Below are 23,904 nucleotides of genomic sequence, written 5' to 3'. Positions count from 1 at the left end.
GCTGCGACCCAGACCCTTCATACCACGGGAGGCAAAGGAGCTTCTAGTTGTCGTCCCAGGAATGACAGCAAACGCCTCCAAATGAGGCCACTTCCCATAAACATAATTCCTGTAATCAGCCAAAACACTCTGTGGTCCTAAAAGAGAAAACAGAGTTAATTTAAATCACAAAAGCTCAGGTTCCTTAGCAGTACAATTCCCATACTATGGTAGCCCCAGAGCTTAAAGAAGCCTTTTTTTTTTTTTAATTTAAAGATTTTATTTATTTGACAGAGACACACAGCGAGAGAGGGAACACAAGCAGGGGGAGTGGGAGAGGGAGAAGCAGGCTTCCCGCTGAGCAGGGAGCCCGATGGGGGGCTCGATCCCAGGACCCTGGGATCATGACCTGAGCCGAAGGCAGATGTTTTAACGACTGAGCCACCCAGGCGCCCCTTAAAGAAGCCTTCTGTTGTTTGTATAGCTCTTTCCTATAGAAAGGACCGAAGAACAAGCCCTGATAGCACCCAGAGAATCAGAGAATAAATTAGAAGGGAAACATGATATAAAAGGGCTTCAATATTTTAAAATCATCTATAAGCCAAACATAATAACGACTTTTACTTTGTGTTTCCTCCCAATCTTCATTTACGTGTATACAAACATTAATAGTTCTAATCACAGAGGACATACAACTGAATTTAAATTTTTTGCTTATAGGCATAGCTCCTAAGCTGTGAGCTGACGTGTCCTGGGTATCACAACACCCCAGGTTATTTTAAGTTTTCAAGGAAAACACAATGACATCTGCAGAAGAGACCTAGCTACTTCATAAACAACTTGTTAGGTAACAACTTTTGGTCTAGTAATCCTATGAAAAAATTACTAAGACGCTAGACACTAAATGCATCATGAACCAAGAAAGTTTGGGAACCTCTGACTTATGGTAAACATTTTTCCTGTCATTTTCAAGCTTGTACTCTTCTGTCAGTGTCATGTTCATGCCTCCGTGGACGGAACCACAGACCCCCGGTCTACAGCTACTAGCCGGCTATCAACCACAGCCCAGGTAGCTCCAGAGTGGGATCACCCTGCCCCACGGCAGTGTGGTACACAAGCGATTAGCTCTCACCGGCGGAAATGCACACCATATACGAAGGAAAAACCCATCTCTTTGGAACATGAACTTAGACATACGTCAGGACGACAAGTGCTAACACGCATTAACTATTTTTGGTGAATATATTTCTAGTTATCCAAAAAGAGGGCCTAGTTTATTAAGTAAAAATTATGTTTAAATGAGATTTAGAATAGACTACTACTGTCTTTGCTGTAGACTGGTTCTACAATCCACCTATGAATAAAAATTTGAAATGCCAAAATGTGATAAACCAGGGGGGTTAAGTTCCAACCAAGTTTGAAATTTCAAACACACACAGAAATTGTGGGAAGATGGCAGAGTAGGAGGACCCGAAGCTCAACAGGTACAACCAGACGACACTCACATCAGGGCAAACCCAGAGAACGACCTGAAGACTGGCAGAACAGACTCCACAAGTAAGTGGGAGAAGGGGCCACATCCAAGAGGGCAGAAAGTACACAGACCTGGTGGGGAGCTTAATGAAACTGTGGGGCTGCCCACGGCAGGAAGGAACTTGCCAGCACAGAGAAGGGGGAGCACCAGACTACTGCACTGGGGTGCCTGCACGGGAAGACGACTACCCATAACATTTGGCCTTGAAAACCAGAGGGGCTGAGTTCTGTGAGTTTTTACAATCAGCAGGACTTAAAACTTGGAATTTTAAAAATCACCAGGCTCAACTTTAGGAGAGCAGAGAGGCTGAGAGGAAACGGAGTCCCCACCATTAAAGAGACAACACAACTAACAGCCTGGGGAGATAAAGCAGAGAAGCAGCAGTTTGAAAAACACCTGGGGCGAACGGTGGGAGAGTTGTTTGCTAATCTCAGAGTGTTCTGGAGAGACAGAGATCTTGGGAGACTCCTCCAGGAACAAAGGACCTGCAGGTGGTATCCACTGCCCTCCCCCCCCACAGCTGCCTGGGGGAACTAGCATGACACTCACTGATTTGCTTACACTGCACCCAACCTCCCACCCCTGAGCTTCCCATCTGCACCCTCCAGCCAGGCCTGCCTCAGTCCCAGCTCAGGGTCCCATCCCCCAGAAGACCCACACAAACCTTGCTAATACCGAGCCTCCCACACCCGGGGGGAGGGAGTTTGCATCCACCCCTCCAAAGCAGGAGCCCATCAAAAGCAGCACCCCCAGCCTGGCACACGCAAACTGCCCCCATAGGGGCCAGCACCACTCCAAAGCACCTCCTGCCCGGGGAGAAGGGAAGCTAACCACGCACACTGAATGTGGCCCCCAAAGTGGGCTAGGGGCAGACAGCTGGTCAGACTGCAGGCCCTGACCACACACAAAAGCTTCTCGGGGGACAATGCAGGGAATGCATCCTGCAGTTTGGTGCTATCGCAGCTCTGGCAAATGCCTGCTCTGACCCAACTCAAGCCCGAGGTGGCCCCGGACTGACCCATTAACACCACAGGGAGCAAAACAGCCACTGCAGACATGTGGACTGACTGCAGGCAAACGTGGCCTAGCCACACAGTAGGGTGCACACAGCACACAGAGAGAACAGCTCTGAAGCACCAGGTTCTGGTGAACAGGGGACCGTGCACTGCAGGCAGAGAGAACCTCCTTCCCATGAGGCCACCACCTTCAAGAGCAGGAGACACAGCTGACTTTCCTAACACACAGAAACAGACACCGAGAGGCAGACAAAATGAGACAAAGGAACATGTCCCAAATGAAACAACAGGAGAAAGTCACAGCAAGAGACCTAAGTGAAATGGAGATAAGCAATGTGCCTGATGGAGAATTTATTTATTTATTTATTTATTTTAAAGATTTTTTATTTATTTGACAGAGAGAGACACAGCGAGAGAGGGAACACAAGCAGGGGGAGTGGGAGAGGGAGAAGCAGGCTTCCCGCTGAGCAGGGAGCCCGATGCGGGGTTGGATCCCAGGACCCTGGGATCATGACCTGAGCCGAAGGCAGATACTTAACAACTGAGCCGCCCAGGCGCCCCCTGATGGAGAATTTAAAGTAATGATCATATACTCAGGACTTAAAAGTGGAGGACATCAGTGAGGCCCTTAATGAGATAAGAACGAACCATTTAGAGATGAAGAACACAATCAATGAAATTAAAAATATACTAGATGGAATAACTAGTAGACTAGAGGAAGCAGAAGACCTGGAGGACAGAGTCATGGAAAGTAAAGTTGAACAGGTGAGAGAAAAAAAAATTATGCAAAACAAGAACAGACTTAAGGAACTCAGTGGCTCCATCAAGTGTAATAACACTGGCATTATAAGGATCCCAGAAGGAGAAAAGGGGGCAGCAAATTTATGTGAAGAAATAACAGCTGAAAACTTCTAGAATCTGGGAAAGGAAACAGAAATCCAGATCCAGGAGGCACAGAAAGAGCCCAACAAAATCAACCCAGGAGATCCATGCCAAGACACATAGTAACTGGGGCACTGGGTGGCTCAGTCAGTTAAGCGCCTGCCTTCAGCTCAGGTCATGATCTCAGGGTCCTGCTCATCACAGAGTTGGCTTCTCCCTCTCCCTATTGCTGCCCCACCCACGTGCTCGCTCTCAAATAAATAAATAAATAAAATCTTAAAAAAAAAAACACCTAGGGGCACCTGGGTGGCTCAGTCGTTAAGCATCTTGCCTTCAGCTCAGGTCATGATCCCAGGGTCCTGGGATCGAGCCCCGCATCAGGCTCCCTGCTCAGCAGGAAGCCTGCTTCTCCCTCTCCCTCGGCTGCTCCCCTTGCTTGTGCTCCCTCTCTGTCAAATAAATAAATAAAATCTTAAAAAAAAAAAAAAAAAAGACACCTAGTAATTAAAATGGCAAAAGGTGGTGATAAAGAGAGGACTTCAAAAGCAGCAAAAGAAAGAAGTTAAATACAAAGGAAACCCCAAGGCTCTCAGCTAATTTCTCAGCATAAACTGCAGACAAGAAGGGAGTAACATGATAAATTCGGAGTCCTGAAAGGGAAAAATCTGCAGCCAAGAATGCTCTATCCCACAGGGCTATCATTCAGAATAGGAGAGACAAAGGGTTTCTCAGAGAAACAAATAAAGGAATTTATCACCACTAAACCAGCCTTACAAGAAATGTTAAAGGTGGCTCTTTGAGTGGAAAGGAGAGACTGTAAGTGAGAGTATCAAAAGTAGGAAACACAAAAGCAGTAGAAATAAGTACATCTGTACAAGTCAGTCAAAGGATGCACATAGTAAAAGGATGTAAAGTATGACACCCAAAATGTGGGGGGGAGAAGAGTAAAGAATGGGTTCAAACTTAGGTAACCATCAGCTTAACACAGACTGCTATATGCAGAAGATGTTATATACTAACGAGTGGTAACCACAAACCAAAAACCAGTAACAGATATGCAAAAAATAATATACAAAAAAAGGAATCCAAGTGTAACACTACAGAAAGCCACCTAATAATGAGAGAAGAGAGCAAGGGAAGAAAGGAACACAGAAGAACTACAAAAACGACCATTAAAGAAGCAACAAAATGGCAAAAAGTATATATCTATCAATAATTACTGTGAATGTAAATGGACCAAATGCTCCAATCAGAAGACATAGGGTGAAGAGAATGGATAACAATGCAAGACCCATCTCATGCTGCCTACAAGAGACTCATCTCAAGACCTAAGAAGCCCTGCAGATGGAAGGTGAAGGGATGGAGAGGCATTTATCATGCACATGGATGTGAAAAGAAAGCTGGGGTAGCAATTCTTATATCGGAAAAAAAAGACTTTAAAACAAAGACTGTAACAAGAGACAAAGAAGGACGCTATAATAAAGGGGACAATCCAACAAGAAGATATAACAAGCTGGTTGTTTGAATAAATCAACACAATTGATAAGTCTTTAGTCAGAGGCATCAAAAAGAAAAATGACTCAAATAAGTAAAATCCAAAATGAAACAGGAAATAATAACCACCATCACAGAAATACAAAAGATTGTAAGAGAATATTATAGAAAATTGTATGCCAAAAAATTGGATAATCTAGAAGAAATGGATAAATTCCTAGAAACAAATAACCTCCCAAAACTGAATCTGGAAGAAATAGGAAATTTGAACAGACCAATTACCAGCAATGATACTATATCCATAATCAAAAAACTCCCAAAAAATAAAAGTCCAGGACCAGATGGCTTCACAGGTGAATTTTACTAAACATTTAAAGAAAATTATCCATTCCTCTCAAACTATTAAAAAAAAAATGGAGAAAGGAAAACTTCCAAATTCATTCTATGAGACCAGCATCACCCAGATACCAAAACCAGATAAAGACACTACAAAAAAGAGAACTAAAATCCTCAACAAAATACTAGCAAATCAAATCCAATAATATATTAAAACAATCATTCACCACAATCAATTGGGATTTATTCCTGGGTTGCCAGGGTGGTTCCGTATCTGCAAATCAATCAACATGATACATCACAGCAACAAGAGAAAAGGATAAAAACTGTATGAGCATTTCAGAAAACGCATCTAACAAAGTACAAAATCCATTTATGATAAAAATCCTCCACAAAGTAGGTTTAGAACATACCTCAACATAATAAAGGCCACATATGAAAAACCCACAGCAAACATCATACTGGAAAAACTAAGCTTTTCCCCTAAGGAACAAGACAAGGATATCCACTCATCACTTTTATTCAGCACAGTACTGGAAGTTCTTGCCACAGCAATCAGACAACAAAAAGAAAGAAAGGCATCTAAATTGGTAAGGAAGAAGTAAAATTTTCACTATTTGCAGATGACATGATACTACAGATAGAAAACCCTACCCTCTGGGGCGCCTGGGTGGCTCAGTCGGTTAAGCGTCTGCCTTCGGCTCAGGTCATGATCCCAGGGTCCTGGGATCGAGTCCCACATCGGGCTCCCTGCTCCGCGGGAAGTCTGCTTCTCCCTCTGACCCTCCCCCCTCTCATGCTCTCTCTCTCTCTCTCTCTCTCATTCTCTCTCTCTCAAATAAATAAAATCCTTAAAAAAAAAAAAAAAAAGAAAGAACACCCTACCCTAAAAACGACACCAAAAAACTGCTAGAACTGATACATGAATTAGTAAAGTTGCAGGATACAAAATCAATGTACAGAAATCTGTTGCATTTCTATACACCAATGAAGCAGCAGCAAAAAGAGAAATAAAAAAATCCCATTTACAATTGCACCCCAAATAATAAGATACCTAGGAATGAACCTAACCAAAGAGGTGAAAGACCCATACTCTGAAAACTATAAAACAGTGATGAAAGAAATTAAAAACAACACAAAGAAATGGAAAGACATTCCATGCTCATAGACTGGAAGAACAAATATTGTTAAAATGTCGATACTACCCAAAACAATCTACATCCCTATCAAAATACCAACAGTATTTTTCACAGTGCTAGAACAAACAATCCTAAAATCTGTATGGAACCACAAAAGACAGTGAATAGCCAAAGGAATGTTGAAAAAGAAAACCAAACCTGGAGGAATGACAATTCTGGACTTCAAGCTATATTACATGGCTATAATCATCATCACCAAGACAGTATAGTACTGACACAAAAACAAACACAGATCAATGGAACACAACAGAAAACCCAGAAATAAACCCACAATTAATTATATGGTCAGCTAATCTTCAACAAAGGAGGCAAGAATATCCAATGGGAAAAATACAGTCTCCTCAACGAATGGTTTGGGACAACTGGACAGCAATATACAAAAGAATAAAACTGGATCACTTTCTTACACCATACACAGAAATAAATTAAAAATAGATCAAAGACCGAAGTGTGAGACCTGAAACCATAAAAATCCTAGAAGAGAACACAGGCAGTAACTTCTTTGACATTAGCCGTAGCAACTTCTTTCTAGATGTGTCTCCTGAGGCAGGGAAATAAAAGCAAAAATGAACTATTGGAACTACATCAAAATAAAAAGCTTCTGCACAGCAAAGGAAACAACAAAACTAAGAGACAAGCCTATGGAGTGGGAGAAGATATTTGCAAATGATATATCTGATAAAAGGGCTAGTATCCAAAATATATGAACTAATATAACTCAACACCCAAACCCAAATAATCCAATTCAAAATTGAGAAGACATGAATAGACATTTCTCCAACGAAGACATCCAGATGGCCAACAAATTCATGAAAAGACGCTCATCATCACCTATCATCAGGGAAATGCAAAACAAAATTACAATGAGGTATCACCTCACATTGATCAAAATGGCTAAAACGAACAGAAGAAACAACCAGTGTTGGCAAGAATGTGGAGAAAAGGATCCCTCTTGCACTGTTGGTGGGAATGCAAACTGGAGCAGCCGCTGTGTAGAATAGTATGGAGGTTCCTCAAAAAGGTAAAAATAGAGCTACCTTATGATCCAGCAATCACACTACTAGGTATCTACCCAAAGAATACAAACACAGTAATTCAGAAGGATACAGGCACCCCTGTGTTTATATTTATAGCAGCATTATTTAAAATAGCCAAGATATGGAAGCAGCCTTAAAAAAGAATGAAATCTTGCCATCTGCAAAGACGTGGATGCCACTGGAGTATAATGCTGAGCAAAATAAGCCAGAGAAAGACAAATACCAGATGATTTAAGAAACAAAACAAATGAGCAAAGGGAAAAAGAGAGACAAACCAAGAAACAGACTCTTAACTACAGAGAGCACGCTGATGGTTACCAGAGGGGAGGCAGGTGGGAGGGATGGGGGAAATAGGTGATGGGGATGAAGGAGGGCACTTGTGATGAGCACCAGTGATGTACAGAAGTGCTGAATCACTACATTGTACACCTGAAACTAATATTACACTGTATGTTAACTGGAATTAAAATAAAAACCTAACAAAAAAGAAAAAAAAATTACCATTTGGTAACCATGACAGTAATATCTGATTCAGTCATGAATTAATTTTGGATCAACTGATGCCTGTGAAAACTAGAGGGTGAAAATTTGATGAATAACAGGACTTTTACAAATAGTCTCAAAGTATCTCCCTACAAGAAACTTCGTTCCACAGAGAAAAAGAGCAGCTTTACAGGAGATGAAGTTGGCAGACACCACCCTAACCAATGGTCGAAGTTCCTACCACCTGTGATGGGACGAACACCATGTGCCTCCTGAAGGGACCCTCAACATGAGAGCACACTGACACAGTGCACAGGAAGAACCTATTAACGACGAGAGGGTAGGAAGGGTCCAATTACAAATCTGTATGCTTTGTGAATGGCATGGCCATGAAAGACAAGGACTGAAACACTGGTCCAGATGAAAAGAGGACAACGATGCACACCACGTGATTCAAGATCTTCTCTGAGGTAAAGAGCAGCACCAAGACAAACGCCAAAATCTGCAGAGAGCCCTCAGACTGTAAACCAGCACTGTTTCAACGTCCGCTTCCTGATTTGCACATCTGCACTGTGGTTCTGGAGGAGAATGGCCATGTTTTTAGGAAGCATATACTGAAATACTTAGAGGTAACGGGGCATCACATCTGTTGCTTACTCTCAAGTGGTTTTAGGAAAAAAAGGCTGTACATAAAGATAGAATGAGACAGGGAATGTGATACAATGTCGGTGATAAAAGAATCTGGGTGACAGCTTCATGGCAATTCCTTGACTATTCTTAGAAGCATCTGAAATTATCTTAAAATAAAGAGTAAAAAAAGTTTTTCCTATCTTAGACTGACCATTGTCAATACCAACCCTGTCTACACAGAAGCAGAGACCTTGCACTGATCCAAATCTTGTTTGGTGGGAGCTAATCACCCTGTACTGAGCAAGTAGCTGAACACGAACCACTCACCTCTCATTATAACTGGGTTGCCCTACACCTGGGACTGCATATTCTGGAACTATCAGAGAGGAACATTTAAAAATCCTTTTGTTTTTTTTTTTTAAATAGGCATTAAGTGAGAGAAAATATTTAAGTATAAAATGAAAAAAGTATAAAAGTTAGCTTGTAGAGTGTATGTACAGAAACACAATTCTTAACAAAAATGATCTGAAAGAATGACAGGAACTTTTAAAGAGTTCTGTAGCCACACGCTGGGGAATCTGCAAAGGTCTTTAAAAGTTATCTTCTGAGAATTTCAAGGGTTGGGCTATGTTGCACAAGGTTTTTTGGTTACTTCTGAACTTTTTAATAACTTACATTTGGGCTTAAAAGCCTCCCAACAGATGCCTAACACACTTAAAATAAATCCAAACCCTCACTGGGCTCTACAAATTCAACACCATCTCCCACTTGTCTGCCCTTTGACCTTGTCAGGAGGAGCCTGACAAGCGCAGCCCATTAACTGCTCCAAAAATTCCGTGTGTGGTCCCCTCTGCTTAGAACACTTTCCCTCCAGACCTTCCCACTTTCTAGTGTCATCTCCTCAGAAAGACATTCTTAACCCCCCTATCTCTGAGATGCTCCTTATCTCACCTCCTGGGAACATTCTCTATCTTTTCTCCTGGCTTTTTCTTTGCGGCACCTACCTCCTCATGTACTGTACGTCTATTTGCTCTCCTCTAGGGTCACGTAGCCTCCGCAGGGGCAGCCCCTCACTGCTGCTTCCCCAGGGCTGGAAGCAGTGCGCCGTCCACAGCAGGCACAAAAACGAGTGTTTATAAGATGAATGAACGAACGTGCTGCATCTATCTTTCTTTCACATGTTATAAAGAGCATGAAAATGACCAACACTGACTGTGCCTCAGTGAAGGCTGTCCTCGGAGCGGCCCATAAGCTGGGACGTGAGAGGTAAGCAGAAGCTGGCCAGGCAGGGGAGGTGGGAGCCGAGGAGAGCTGGGGCCAGGAGGAAGCAGGCCTGTGAGGAAATACTGATCCAACGCCCACGGTGAGGGCAAGGCGGCCAGCTTCAGCCTGGAGGTGTGGGCGCACACACCAGGAGCCTGCAGGCCACGTAGTCTGGATGTTTATTTTAAGGGCTCAAAAACCAATGAATAGTTTTACAGAAGAGTGACCACCAGGTTTGCTTCTTTTACAGACCACTTTTCAGAAGCGAAGGGGGGTCCTGAAGAGAGATGACATGGGCTGGACTAGGATGGCAGCCAAAGAGACCGAGAACAGGGGCGCCTGGGTGGCTCAGTTGGTTAAGCGACTGCCTTCGGCTCAGGTCATGATCCTGGAGTCCCGGGATCGAGTCCCACATCGGGCTCCCTGCTCAGCAGGGAGTCTGCTTCTCCCTCTGACCCTCCTCCCTCTCATGCTGTCTCTCATTCTCTCTCTCGCAAATAAGTAAAATCTTAAAAAAAAAAAAAGAGACCGAGAACGGAACTTTTAGATGAATGAGGACACAATGGATAGATGAATGGATAAAGAAGATGTGTGTGTGTGGGTGGGGGTGTGTGTGTGTGTGTGTGTGTGTGTGTGTAAAATGGAATACTACTCAGTCATCAAAAAAATGAATTCTTGCCATTTTCAATGCTATGGACAGAGCTAGAAGATATTATGCAAGAGAAGTCAATCAGAGAAAGACATATGATTTCACTCCTATGTGGAATTTAAGAAACAAATGAGAGAAGCATAGGTAGGGGAAGGGAAGGAAAAATAAAGTAAGATAAAAACAGAGTGAGGCAAACCATAAGAGACTCTTAATCATAGGAAACAAGCTGAGGGTTGCTGGAGGGGAGGGGGGTGAAGGGTTGGGGTAACTGTGTGATGGGCATTAAGGAGGGCACATGATGTAATGAACACTGGGTGTTATAGAAGACTGATGAATCTGACCTCTACCTCAAACTAATACACTGTATGTTAATTAATTGAATTTAAGTAAAATAAAATTAAGAAAAAAAAAGATTAATGAGGACACAGAGCCAGAGTGTGCTGAATGCATATTCAGATTATTTTCCAGAAATCCTCCAGTAAGATATTTTCTGAAAACACCAGGCTATGAAGATACGAAGAACTCTGGCAGCTTAGTGTTATATTACTGTGAAAAGGCAGCAAAGTGGAGAGTGTTAAGTCTTGGGCTCAGATCACAACTGTGATTTTATAGCAAATCACTTCAATTTCCTGAGCCTGTTTTCTCATCTATAAAGTAGGGATAACACATTCATCTTCTGTCATCTTGCCAAATAAAGCAAGCAAACTACCAATGCCTGGCACGTGAAAATTAGAAAAGGAATCCTTCGTTAGCATGGCCTCACTGTGTGATCCTGCTTACCGCCACCTCGGGGCATGATCCTGCGGGATCACCATCTCATCGTGTGATCCTGCGGGATCACCATCTCATCGTGAGATCCTGCGTCACCACACCCTCACAGCACTGCTTCACAGTGTAATACTGTTTTGTCAAACCTTTTCCATGTGTGGTTCCATTTGTTGAGAAACATGAGGTAACCACGGCTACAGTTATATTTATGTTACAACAGGGTCTAAAAATACTGCCTGAATTTTGAATGAATCAGAGTATACATTTTAATTCACTAGGGGTATATACATGTTAAGACTTTTTTTAAAATCAGTTTTTTTTTTTTAAGATCTTATTTTTAAGCAATCTCTACTCTGCATGTGGGGCTCGAACCCACAATCCCAAGATCGAGAATTGCATGCTCCACTGACTGAGCCAGCCAGGTACCCCTTAAAATCCATTTTAAAAAATGATCTTCAAAACAAAAAATAATCCCTAGATTATTGAAATAATAGTCTCACCTCTTCAAGGGAAGATTCCAAATTCATTCCAAAAGCAACTCCCATTAGTCCAAAGAGAGAAAGAGAGAAGGTTCCCATGGTCAACTGTAGGTTCAACCTCATCATCACATTACGGTGGCTGGAGAGGGGAACACCTTAGATCAGAAAGGCCCACTAACTATACACAGCAAATTCATGAAACCCTCTATTAAAGACCACAGAAATTAAATCTACTCCTTTAAAAAAGGACATCTTTCTATGTAGCATTTATAGATGATAATGATGGTATAACTCCTCCCAAAATGACAGTTCCTTAAAAGCTTTATCACTTCAGAATTCCTTTAATTGTTCTACAGGATGCTTTCTTACCTGTCCAGATTGATGAATATGATACTTTGTGAATCATCAATCAGTACCCTGAGTTCCCGGGTTGCATTGGAAAGATCCTCAGCTAATCGGTAGTAGTTTTCCAAGAGCAGCTCCATCTCTTCTGCATGGTCGATTCCAGCACTGCTCTTTTCACTTCAATTAAGAGTTAACATAATTAGCATACCCCCAATACACCCATCATCCATTTGGTACCAAAAACTTTCTGAATCCATATATAATATTCAACTACCAATGAAAAAAGTGGCCTTTGTTTTTTCTGTTAGGTGACTGAGGCCAATCAGTGACTGGCTTTGTCAAGTGGTCCTAAACACTATACAGAGTAAGCTGAGGGCGCAGGTTCTAGCCTACAGGCTAGATGGGTTCACTGTATTCGGTGGCCCCAAGTCGAGGGATTCTCACGCACATATGCACTACCAGTTATAGGAAAATCCACATGTGTAAATGCTGATGAATGAGTGCAAATTAGTGAAAATAAGGCAAAATAAAACTAAAAACAAACATAAAAAGCTTTTGTTTTCCAAGGTAGATACATAATGTCATTTTCATATATGAAGAAAGATGTTCTTAAATGATGTCAATAGTCACTTTGTGCCTCTATACTCATGCCTCCCCCCCCACCAAGGAGAGTAAGTAGGACTGAAGTACTCTGTGAAAGATACTTAGAGAGTATGTTAGACACAGATTGGCCTGATAGGCAAAGCAAACAAGAGTTACAAGTGTGTTCAAGTTTCCGCTACTATATTTATCTGCTATAAAACAGCCCTTATAATCTTAATTTTTCCTTATTAGAATATAGATAACTAATGTCCCAAAATGCTTAAAAAAATCTGTATAGATTGTGGAAACTATACACATTACAGAGGTGTCTCCATTAATTTCTAATACTTGTCTACAAAGAACAAAAATGAAATATTCTGAGTACTTAAAAAGTAAACATTTAACTTGAGTGTGCATAAGAAGAGTAAATAATTTCTAATTCTGTAAGAGATAAAAGGTTTCTAAGGTAAGTATTTTTATATTAGACCAAAGCTACAGAATATGTGCCAGTGTCGTACTTTTCCTTCACCCCCCTCTCCCTGCCCCCACGTGAGTGTGTTTCCCTCTCTTCCACTGTACTCCCCAGGCTAAGTTATTCGGATAGATGTGTGTGCCACTTCGGGGTCAGTCCCTTGAAGACAAAGGTATGGTTTATATTCATCACAGCCCAGCACAGTGACATGTACACAGTAAACACTCAATATATGCTCATTAAACTGAATCAGATGCAATACATACGGGAAAATAGTGAAACTGGGGGTAAAAAGTGCCTATATTTTCTATTCTGGAGAAAACGTTATGTTCTCGAAGAACCACCCTGCAGAACACAGAAGACTGATCCTAACAAAGTAAGTAACAAAGCAGGATTGTACACTCACAAGACTTGCGGGTCACTCCACTTTGTCAGACACAGCTCTTCCAGCAACTCTTCTTCATCCAAGATCTCCAAAATGGATTCTTTGAAAATTTTAATATCTGTTTCTAACTCTGACAGACTAGAAGAGTAGTTGTATAGAAATGATCAATAACATTAACTTATAAACACATTTCCCTATTAAAAAAAGTATCTTTCTAAAGTATCTTATCAAGTAGACCCACTTATATATTCATGGTAAACACCAACTTGTAAAATTTTTTTATATATTTACCATGCACATTAAGAATCAATTCGCATCCAAAAATAAAGACCCTAATACTGCATTTCATGCAAAACAGCTTTTCAATAAACATTAGTCTATGTGCTCTTTTTAGCTCAACTTCCCACCTAGGCTACTTTCCTACTTTGAAGGCACAGAGAGAAAACCATTACCATTAGCAAAATTAGTTGGTATTTTTTTTTTTTTTATCTGAATTAATGTTACACATTTTCTATCAGGACTACTAAAAGAGAAGCTTCAGATATTTTTGTCTACCTCCCAAACTGGTAAATCACCCATATTTACCTTTTGCCATTTTGTAGTAAGATGTGCAGTTTGCTTTTGTCTACAGAAGAATGTTTGGGATCCACTAAAGCTTCCAATGTCTCAAGGATCAGTGGCTGCAAAATGCTAAGTTTCCCCTGAAGAGTGCTGATCTAGATAACAACATGACCTTTCATAAGAATCAAAACAATCTTTTTAGAATACTCAGGGTCAGTGAATCCTCTGATTAAACACAGAAATCTGTAATAGCTAGAAAGGCTGGTAATGTTTCAGAACATGGTCAGGGCTGGAATGATTCAAAAACTAGATCTACCAGGTTAAAAGAGAACCATGCATAATGCTACCAGGCTTGCATTTGGTGGACTGGGAATTAACTCTTGTAAGAGTCTTCCCCCACAAACATTTATTATGAAAAGAATGCAAGATTGATTAAAATAAAGCCTGCCATTCCATGGTTAAAACACATACTTTACACTTGGTAAACAATACCCATGTTCTTTGTAAACAGAATACAGTTCAAAATTCCTGTGAAAAAAATTCTTCCAAAAACCAAAACATAACTTGGGATTTTAAGAAATCAAGCAGTGTCAGGGCGCCTGGGTGGCTCAGTCGGTTTAGCATCTGCCTTCAGCTCAGGTCATGATCCCAGGGTCCTGGGATCGAGCCCCGCATTGGGCTCCTTGCTCAGCGGGGAACCTGCTTCTCCCTCTGCCTGCTTCTCCCCCTGTTTGTGCTCTCTCTCTCTGACAAATGAATGAATGAAAGAAAATCTTAAAAAAAAAATCAATCAGTGTCAAGTCAAAAGTACACTTATTATTTAGGCATCCAGCAGGAAAGCACTGATACAGCTACGCCCATTGTTAAAATACTGAAATACTTCCATACCAGTTGGTAAACAGTGTAAGAGAATTAAGCAGTGACTGGGGAAACGACGAATGGCATAAACGCCAGCATGTACTACTTACCTCAGCACGAGCTCGACAGAGCTTATTCAGCCCATGTAGCCTGCCACTGACCGCACCTTCCCTCCTTTCCCTCCCCGGCACTTTCCCTGTTCAGGAACTGTGCCCCAACTAGTCACCATCTCCTCGGCTGGTACTAGCTGGTGCTCCTCCCTCATGAACCTGAGCGAGTGGAGGATGTAGCCATTTCCTACTCCCTCGCTACAGCAGGGCAGACGAAAGGAAGGGTCCTGGGTTGATCCAATCCTCACCCACTGCACGTCCTCTTTACCTGCTTCCTTCCCTCACTCTGGTTAGCATGCCCTAGAACCAACTGCTGCGTGCAGCCAGTTCCTGAACAGTACTATCCTGACTACTGGGGGGAAGAAAAGATCATGAACAATTTGTGGGGCCAGGAGGGCAGTGACCACCGTTGTTCAGGGCCTGACAGGGTCCCTAGACACCCAGTAACTATCCACTTAATGGGGGAATCATTAGAAGAATTACACCTGGTTCCTATGTCAAAGTAGGTCTCAAACAGTGGCATCATCTAGCGGTCTCCAAGGACTGTACCCACAAATCAGAGTGATATGTGAAGTATTAGAATTACTTGAGCTGTAATGTTTATCATGTGTATGCAGTTTTACAACACACAATTTAGTTACAGAATAAAATGGAATACATTTAAAACTTTTTTGATATGTTCTCTTATATCCTATTTAGGATGTTAAGTATTTTGAATTATCACCCCTAAAATACAGTTACCAAATTATACAAAGGACAGCCAACTTAAAATGTGCTTAACTGAGTGAATGTCATAGTATGACGCTCAAAGAGACTCTATAAACTGTACCTGGAGACCTCGGATCCATCTGATTGGGTCATACAGCTTAACAGGTAAGTACTTTCTCCACCCAGGACCCTCACAGATGCTTTTGTTTGGAGGTGGGGTGTGGTCAGGGAAGGTGCCACTGAAACAATACCAACTTGTCTTCCTACTCAACAGCACTTTAAAACAAGAACAAATTCAAGAAGTGAAGTAAGAACAGGCTTACCCAATACTGCAGGAGGGCTTCTGTAGCCCGGAACTCGAAAGGTAAGGGGTGGGTGACAAGCTGTCCTTCCCCAGCCAACTGTGAAGGGAGTTCCCGGAACAGCCATCGCTCTAAATTTAAATTACGATAATCTAATACCAGAAGACACTCTGGAGTTATCACAGCTTTCAAATACTGCAAAAAAAAAAAAAAAAATTATCCATATGTACACACAAGCACACACACATGCATACATGAAAGGTGCAGAGCTATAGGAAAAGAACATTCATAAAACAGGGTTTAATACTGTTTTAATTCTGGATTAAGCCTAAACCAAATCACTACTAAAAGAAAAAAAAAAGGACGTTTTTTAAAGAAAGGAAGCCTAAAAATATATGTACTTCTAACTCAATCTCAACACAACTGGAATTAAGCTACATATCAAGACTTCCAGGATAATCAGAAGAACAACAGGGAACAAAGAAAACAAGATAAGGTATTCTTAAGTCATGTATTTGGTAGACTTTTAGAAAAGATTTAGTTTAATCATGATTACTTTGGCTGAAGTGGGAAAGTTACCTTTTTAAATTGTCACCAAAACATATTAAGTTAATTTGAAATTATAAAGATAAAACATAGCCTTAGCACTCTAATTTAGAGCACCAAAAAATTAGAAATTTATTCTAAAGACTGGCATCCGTTAAGTGAGAAGAGTAGTCTGTGGCCACTGTATTAGTGATATAAAAATTAGAGATTTTTCATTTTCCCCAACATATTATGAAAATTTTTCTACATAAAAGTTGAAAAATTACACAGTGAACACCTATATACATATCATTTAGACTGTACAAATAACATTCTGCTAAATTTGCTTTATCACACACTTCTCTCTTCATCAAAGAGATAATTCTTTTAAAAAATGATCAGGGGGAAATATTATTTTAATTCCAGCATACTTAGCAGTGCTATCTTAGTTTCAGGTGTACAATATAGTGACTCAGCAATTCTATACATTACTCAGTGCTCATTCGTGGTAAGTGTGCTCTTTATTCCCCAACACCTATTTCCCCCATCCCCCACCCACCTCCCCTCTGGTAACCATCTGTTTGTTCTCTATAGTGAATAGTCTGTTTCTGCCTCTGCTCTCTTCTAGGATTTTTATGGTTTCAGGTCTCACATTTAGGTCCTTAATCCATTTTAAGTTTATTTTTGTGTATGGTGTAAGAAAGTGGTCCAGTTTCATTCTTTTGGATAAGGCCGTCCGGTTTTCCCAGCACCATTTAAGAGACTGCCTTTTTCCCACTGCATATTCTTGCCTCCTTTGTCGAAGATTATCTCTGGGTTTTCTATTCTATTCCTGATCTATTTTTGTACTATTACCATACTGTTTTGATTACTACAGCTTTGTAATATATCTTGAAATCTGGGATTGTGATGCTTCCAGCTTTGTTTTTCTTTTTTAAGACTGCTTTGGCTAATTGGGGTCTTTTGTGGTTCCATACAAACTTTAGGATATTTGTTCTAGTTCTGTGAAAACTGCTGTTGGTGGGAGAAAAAGATGGTGGTGGAGTAGGACACTAGGCTTGCCTCCTCCCACCAACACAACTAGGTAACTATTAAACCATCCTAAGTACCCCAGAAATCAATCTGATGATTGGCAGATCAAACTCCACAACCAAAAGTAGAGGCGAGGCCACAAAGAAGGTAGGAAGGATGGAGCTGCAACTTGTAGCCGCGGTGGTGGGGAGGGAGCCGTGGCTGCAGGGAAGGACACGAGATAAACTAGCACACAGGACAGCGCACAGGAAAAACAAATCCCCACAGCAACTGGCTTGAAAAGCAGGAGAGCCTGAATTTCATGAGTTCTTGTAACCAGTGGGGCTTAAAGCCTGGAGTTTTAAAGGTCAGCATGCTTGGAGCACAGAGGACACTGGGGCAGCTCTTGGAGAAAAGGCAGGGCAAACAGACCTTGGACATACAGCATGGAAACAGCAATCTGAAGAGCACCTGGGGCACACAGTGGGGAAATGTTAGTTGCTCATCTTGGAATGTGTCCCAGAGAGGCACCATTCATGGAGAGACCACTCTAGGAACAAAGGAACAGGTAGGTGCCATTTCCCTCCCCTGCTGCTCAGCATAAACAGAGAGGCACCTGCAGAAACCAGCCTAGCAGTGACCCTCACTACCTAACTCGCTTACACCAAGTCTCACCACCCCTCACTCTGGTGGAACAGGTCGTCTCAGTCACGCCTGTCTCAGTTCCAGCACAGCAGGCCCCCTCCCTGAGAAGACCAGCCCAATCCCCTGCTCATACTGCATCTCCTGACCCAGGAGTTTCGCGAGGCCTTAGTTTCCATGGCGGTAGCAACAGCTCTCATTTCACAAGCAGACCAGAGCACACCTAGTTAAAATGAGCCACATTCAGGCTAGGGACCAAACATTGTCCACAACAGGCAAAGAGAGCCTCTGCAGATGACTGGCCTGAAGGATAAAGTGGCCAGGACACAACAGAAGAGCTCTCCCAGCACACACTGGAGATACTCGCAGAAGTGCCAGGCCCTGGGAAACAGGGGACACTACACTGCAGAAACTACAAGACCTCTTTTTCATAAGGCCATTATCTTTAAGGACAGGAGACATAACTGACTTGCCTAACGCACAGGAATAGGCACAGAGACTTAGACAAAATGAGAAGACAGAGGAATTTATACCAAATGAAAGAACAGGACAATGCCACAGCCAGAGATCTAAGCAAAGCATACATAAGTAACATGCCTGATGGAAATTTAAAACGATGATGATCATAAGGATACTCGCTGAAATTGAGAAAAGAGTGGAGAACATCAATGAGATCCTTAATGAGATGAGGAATAATAAAGAGATAAAGGGGTCAATAAATGAAATGAGAAACATTTCGCTTGATGGAATGAAGAAAAGGCTGGAAAAAGCAGAGGAATGAATTAATGACCTAGAAGACAGAGTAATGTAATCAAGCTGAACAAAAGGGAGGAAAAAGAATTATGCAACAGGAGAACAGACTTATGGAACTCAGTGACTCTATCAAATGTAATATCATTCATATTGTAGGAGTCCCAGGAGAGAGAGAAAACTGGGTAGAGAATTTACTTGAAGAAGTAATAGCTGAAAACTTCCATAATCTGGGTAATGAAACAGATATCGATTCAGGAGGCAAAGAACTCCCAACAAAATCAACAAAAGCATATCTACACCAGACATACTGTAATTAAAATGACAAAATATAGTGATAAAGAAAAAAATATAAAAAGCAGCAAGACAAAGATGATAGTTACATACAAAGGAAACCCCATAAAACTATCAGGAGATTTTCAGCAGAAACTTTCCAAGACAAAGGGGTGGCATGATGTATTTTAAGTTCTAGATGGGAAAAACCTGAAGCCAAATATACTTTATCCAGCAAGGCTATCATTCAGAATAGGAGAGTGAGAGTTTCCCAGAGAAACAAAAACTAAAGGAGTTCATGACAACTAAACCAGCCCTGCAAGAAATATTAAAGGGGAATCTTTGAGTGCAAAGGAAAGACTAAAAATGACAGTATGAAGTTTAGAAACACAAAAGCAGTAAAAATGAATATACCTATAAAAAATCAGTCAATGAACTCACAAAATGAAAGGATATAAAATGATACCATATACCTAAAACTTGGGGGGCGGGGGGGGGAGAATGGTTCCAAACTTAAATGACCATCAACTTCATAAAGACTGCAATATGTAGATGTTATATACAAACGTAGTGATGACCACAAGTCAAAACCAATTATAGATATGTAAAAAAATAAAGGACTCCAAGTCTATCACTAAAGAAACCCAGCAAACCATGAAAGAAAGACAAGAAAGGATCAGAGAAAATCTTGAGAAACCACAAAACAATAAAGTGGCATAAATACATTTCTACCAATAATTACTTTGAATGTAAGTGGACTAAACATTCCAATCAAAAGACATAGGGTATCAGAATGGATTAAAAAAACAAGACCGATCTATCCACTGCTTATAAGAGACTCATTTTAGACCTAGACACAGATTGAAAGTGAGGGGATGGAGAAGCATTTTTCATGCAAATGGAAGTGAAAAGAAAGCCAGAGTAGCAATACTTTTATTGGACAAAATAGACTTTGAAACAAAGACTGTAATGTGAGACAAAGAAGAACACTATAATAAAAGGGACAATCCAACAAGAAGATATAACAATTGTAAATATTTATGCACCCAACATGGGAGCACCCAAATACACAAAACAGTTAATAACAAATATAAAGGAAGTAATTAATACTAATACAATAATAGTAGGGGGCTTTAACACCCTACTCACATCAATGGACAGATCATCTAAACAGAAAATCAACAAGGAAACAATAGCTTTGAATAACACACTGAGCCAGATGGATTTAACAGATATATACAGAACATTCCATCCTAAAACAGCAGAATGCACATTCTTTTCAAGTGTATGTGGAACATTCTCCAGAATAGATCATGTATTAGGCTACAAAACAAGCCTCAATAAATTAAAAAAGACTGAAGTCATACCATGCATCTTTATTGACCACAATGCTATGAAACTAGAAATCAACCATAAGAAAAAATCTGGAAAGAACACAAATATATGGAGGTTAAATAATATGCTACTAAACAATGAATGGGTCAACCAGGAAATAAAAGAGATAAAAAGGCACATGGAAACAAAGGAAAATGAAAATACAATGGTTCAAAACCTTTGGGATACAGCAAAAGCGGTCCTAAGAGGGAAATATATAGCAATACAGGCCTTCCTCAAGACACAAGAAAAATCTCAAACAACCTCTTCTTACACCTAAGGAAGCTAGAAAAATAATAACAAAGCCTAAAGCCAGCAGAAAAAAGGAAATAAAAAAGATTAGAGCGGAAATAAATGATATAGAAACTAAAAACACAATAGAACAAATAAATGAAACCAGGAACTGTTTTCTTGGGGAAAAAAATCAATTCAAATAGATAAACCCTAGCCAGACTTAACAAGAAAAAAGAACCAAAAATAAAAATTGCAAATGAGAGAGGAGAAATAATAACTAACACCGCAAAAATACAAACAGTTATAAGAGATTATGAAAAACTATGCCAACAAACTGGACAACCTAGAAGAAATGCTTAAGTTCCTAGAAACTAGTACCAAAATTGAAACAGACTGATATAGAAAATTTGAACAGACTAATTACCAGCAATGAAATTCAATCAGTAACCAAAAAACTCCCAACAAACAAAAGTCCAGAACCAGAAGGCTTCACAGGTGAATTCTACCAAACATTTAAAGAAAAATTATTATCCATTCCTCTCAAACTATTCAAAAAAAAAAAAGGAGAAAGGAAAACTTCCAAATTCATTCTATGAGGCCACTGTCACCCTGACACCAAAACCAGATAAAGTTACCACATACACACACAAAAAAAGAATCACCACAAGCCAGTATCTCTGATGAACACAGATGCAAAAATCCTCAACAAAATACTAGCAAATCAAATCCAACAATACATTAAAAATACATTAAAATAATCATTCACCATGATCAAGTGGGATTTATTCCTGGGATGTAAAGGTGGTTCAATATTCACAAATCAATGTGATACATCACATTCACAAGAGAAAGGATAAAAACCACATGATCATTTCCATAGATGCAGAAAAAGCATTCGACAACGTACAACATCCATTCATGATAAAAACCTTCCACAAAGTCAGATTAGAGGGAACAACATACCTCAACATAAAAAGGCCAAATATGAAAAACCCACAGCAAACATCATACTCAAAAGACTAAGCATTTTCCCTAAGATCAGGAACAAGATAAGGATGTCCAGTCCCACTACTTTTACTCAACACAGTACTGGAAGTACTAGCCACAGCAATGAGACAACAAAAAGGAAAACAAGCATCCAAATTGGTAAGGAAGAAGTAAAATTTTCACTATTTGCAGATGACATACAATATATAGAAAAACCTTAAAGACCACCAAAAACCCGCTAGAGCTGATACACGAATTCAATAGTCGCAGAATACAAAACCAAGGTACAGAAATCTCTTGTATTTCTATACGCCAGTAATAAAGCAGCAGCAAGAGAAATCAAGAAAACAACCCCATTCACAACTGCACCAAAAACCGTAAGATACCTAGGAATAAACTAACCAAAGAAGTAAAAGATCTGTACTCAGAAAACTATGAACACTTATGAAAAATTGAAGAAGACACAAAGAAATGGAAAGACATTCCATGCTCATGAGTTGGAAGAACAAATATTGTTAAAATGCCTATACTACCCAAAACAATCTACACATATAATGCAATCCCTATCAAAATACCAACTGCATTTTTCACAGGACTAGAACAATCTTAAAATTTGTATGGAATCACAAAGACCCTGAATAGCCAAAGCAATGTGGAAAAAGAAAAACAAAGCTGGAGGCTTCGCAATTCCGGACTTCAAGCTCTATTACAAAGCTGCCGTCATCAAGACGGTATGGTACAGGCACAAAAACAGACACAATGATCGATGGAAAGGAATAGAAAACCCACAAATGGACCCACAACTATCTGGTCAACTAATCTTGACAAAGCAGGAAAGAATGTCCAATGGAAAAAAGACAGCCTAGCCTCTTCAACAAATGGTTTGGGACAACCGGGCAGCCTCATCCAAAAGAATGAAACTGGACCACTTTCTTACACCATACACAGAAATAAATTAAAAATGGATTAAAGACCTAAATGTGAGACCTGGAACCATAAAAATCCTAGAAGAGAGCACAGGCAGTAACTCTTTTTGACACTGGCTATAGTAACATTTTTCTAGACATATCTCCTGAGGTGAGGAAACAAAAGCAAAAATGAACTGTTGGGACTACATCAAAATAAAAAGCTTCTGCACAGCAAAGAAACAGTCAACAAAACTAAAAGGCAACCTACGGAATGGAAGAAGATATTTGCAAATGACATATCCGATAAAGGGATAGTGTCCAAAACATAAAGAACTGATCCAAAAAACAAATAATCCAATTAACAATGGGCAGAAGACATGAACAGACATTTCTCCAAAGAACATATCCAGGTGGCCAACAATAGACACATGAAAAGACGCTCATTATCACTTATCATCAGGGAAATGCGAATCAGAACTACAATGAGACACACCTGACTTAACAGAATGGCTAAAATCCACAACACAAGAAACAACAGTGCTGGTGAGGATGTGGAGAGAAAGGAACCCTCCTGCACTGTTGGTGGGAATGCAAACTGGCGCAGCCACTGTGGAAAACAGTATGGAGGTTCCTCAAAAGGGTAAAAATAGAGCTACCCTACGATCCAGCAATTGCAGTACTGGGTATTTACCCAAAGAATACAAAATACAGATTCAAAGGGATACATGTACCCCTATGTTTACAGCAGCATTATTTACATAGCCAAGATATGGAAGTGGCCCAAGTATCCACTGGTTGATGAATGGATAAAGAAGATATGGTATATGTGTATCATGGAATATTATTCAGGCATAAAAAAGAATGAAATCTTGCCATTTGCAAAGATATGGATAGAGCTAGAGAGTATAATTCTAAGCAAAATGAGTCAGAGGGACAAATACCACATGATTTCACTCATAAGTGGAATTTAAGGAAGTAAACAAAGGAGTAAAGGAAGAAAAAAAAAAAGACAAACCAAGAAGCAGACTCTTAACTATAGAGAATAAACTAATGGTTACTGGAGGGGAGGTAGTTATGGGATGGGGGAAAAAGGTCATGGGGATTAAGGAGTACACTTGCTATGAGGAG

At 40.4% G+C, this 23,904-nt stretch overlaps 1 protein-coding gene across 1 annotated transcript in view; it reads right to left on the bottom strand.

The window, feature by feature from the left end:
• MRS2 (magnesium transporter MRS2) overlaps positions 1 to 23,904 on the bottom strand; it is a 33,502-nt gene that overhangs the window by 2,125 nt on the left and 7,473 nt on the right. The window contains exons 5-10 of the mRNA XM_036112186.2: positions 16,094 to 16,267; positions 14,119 to 14,249; positions 13,555 to 13,671; positions 12,119 to 12,271; positions 11,771 to 11,888; positions 24 to 137 (exon numbers count right to left, since the gene is read on the bottom strand). Of these exons, the coding sequence (XP_035968079.1) occupies positions 24 to 137; positions 11,771 to 11,888; positions 12,119 to 12,271; positions 13,555 to 13,671; positions 14,119 to 14,249; positions 16,094 to 16,267 (807 nt within the window). The remainder of the gene's footprint in view (positions 1 to 23; positions 138 to 11,770; positions 11,889 to 12,118; positions 12,272 to 13,554; positions 13,672 to 14,118; positions 14,250 to 16,093; positions 16,268 to 23,904) is intronic.

The sequence above is a fragment of the Halichoerus grypus genome, chromosome 9, assembly GCF_964656455.1.
Source record: "Halichoerus grypus chromosome 9, mHalGry1.hap1.1, whole genome shotgun sequence".
Lineage (NCBI taxonomy): Eukaryota > Metazoa > Chordata > Mammalia > Carnivora > Phocidae > Halichoerus > Halichoerus grypus.
This window is presented reverse-complemented; position numbering and strand designations above follow the sequence as displayed.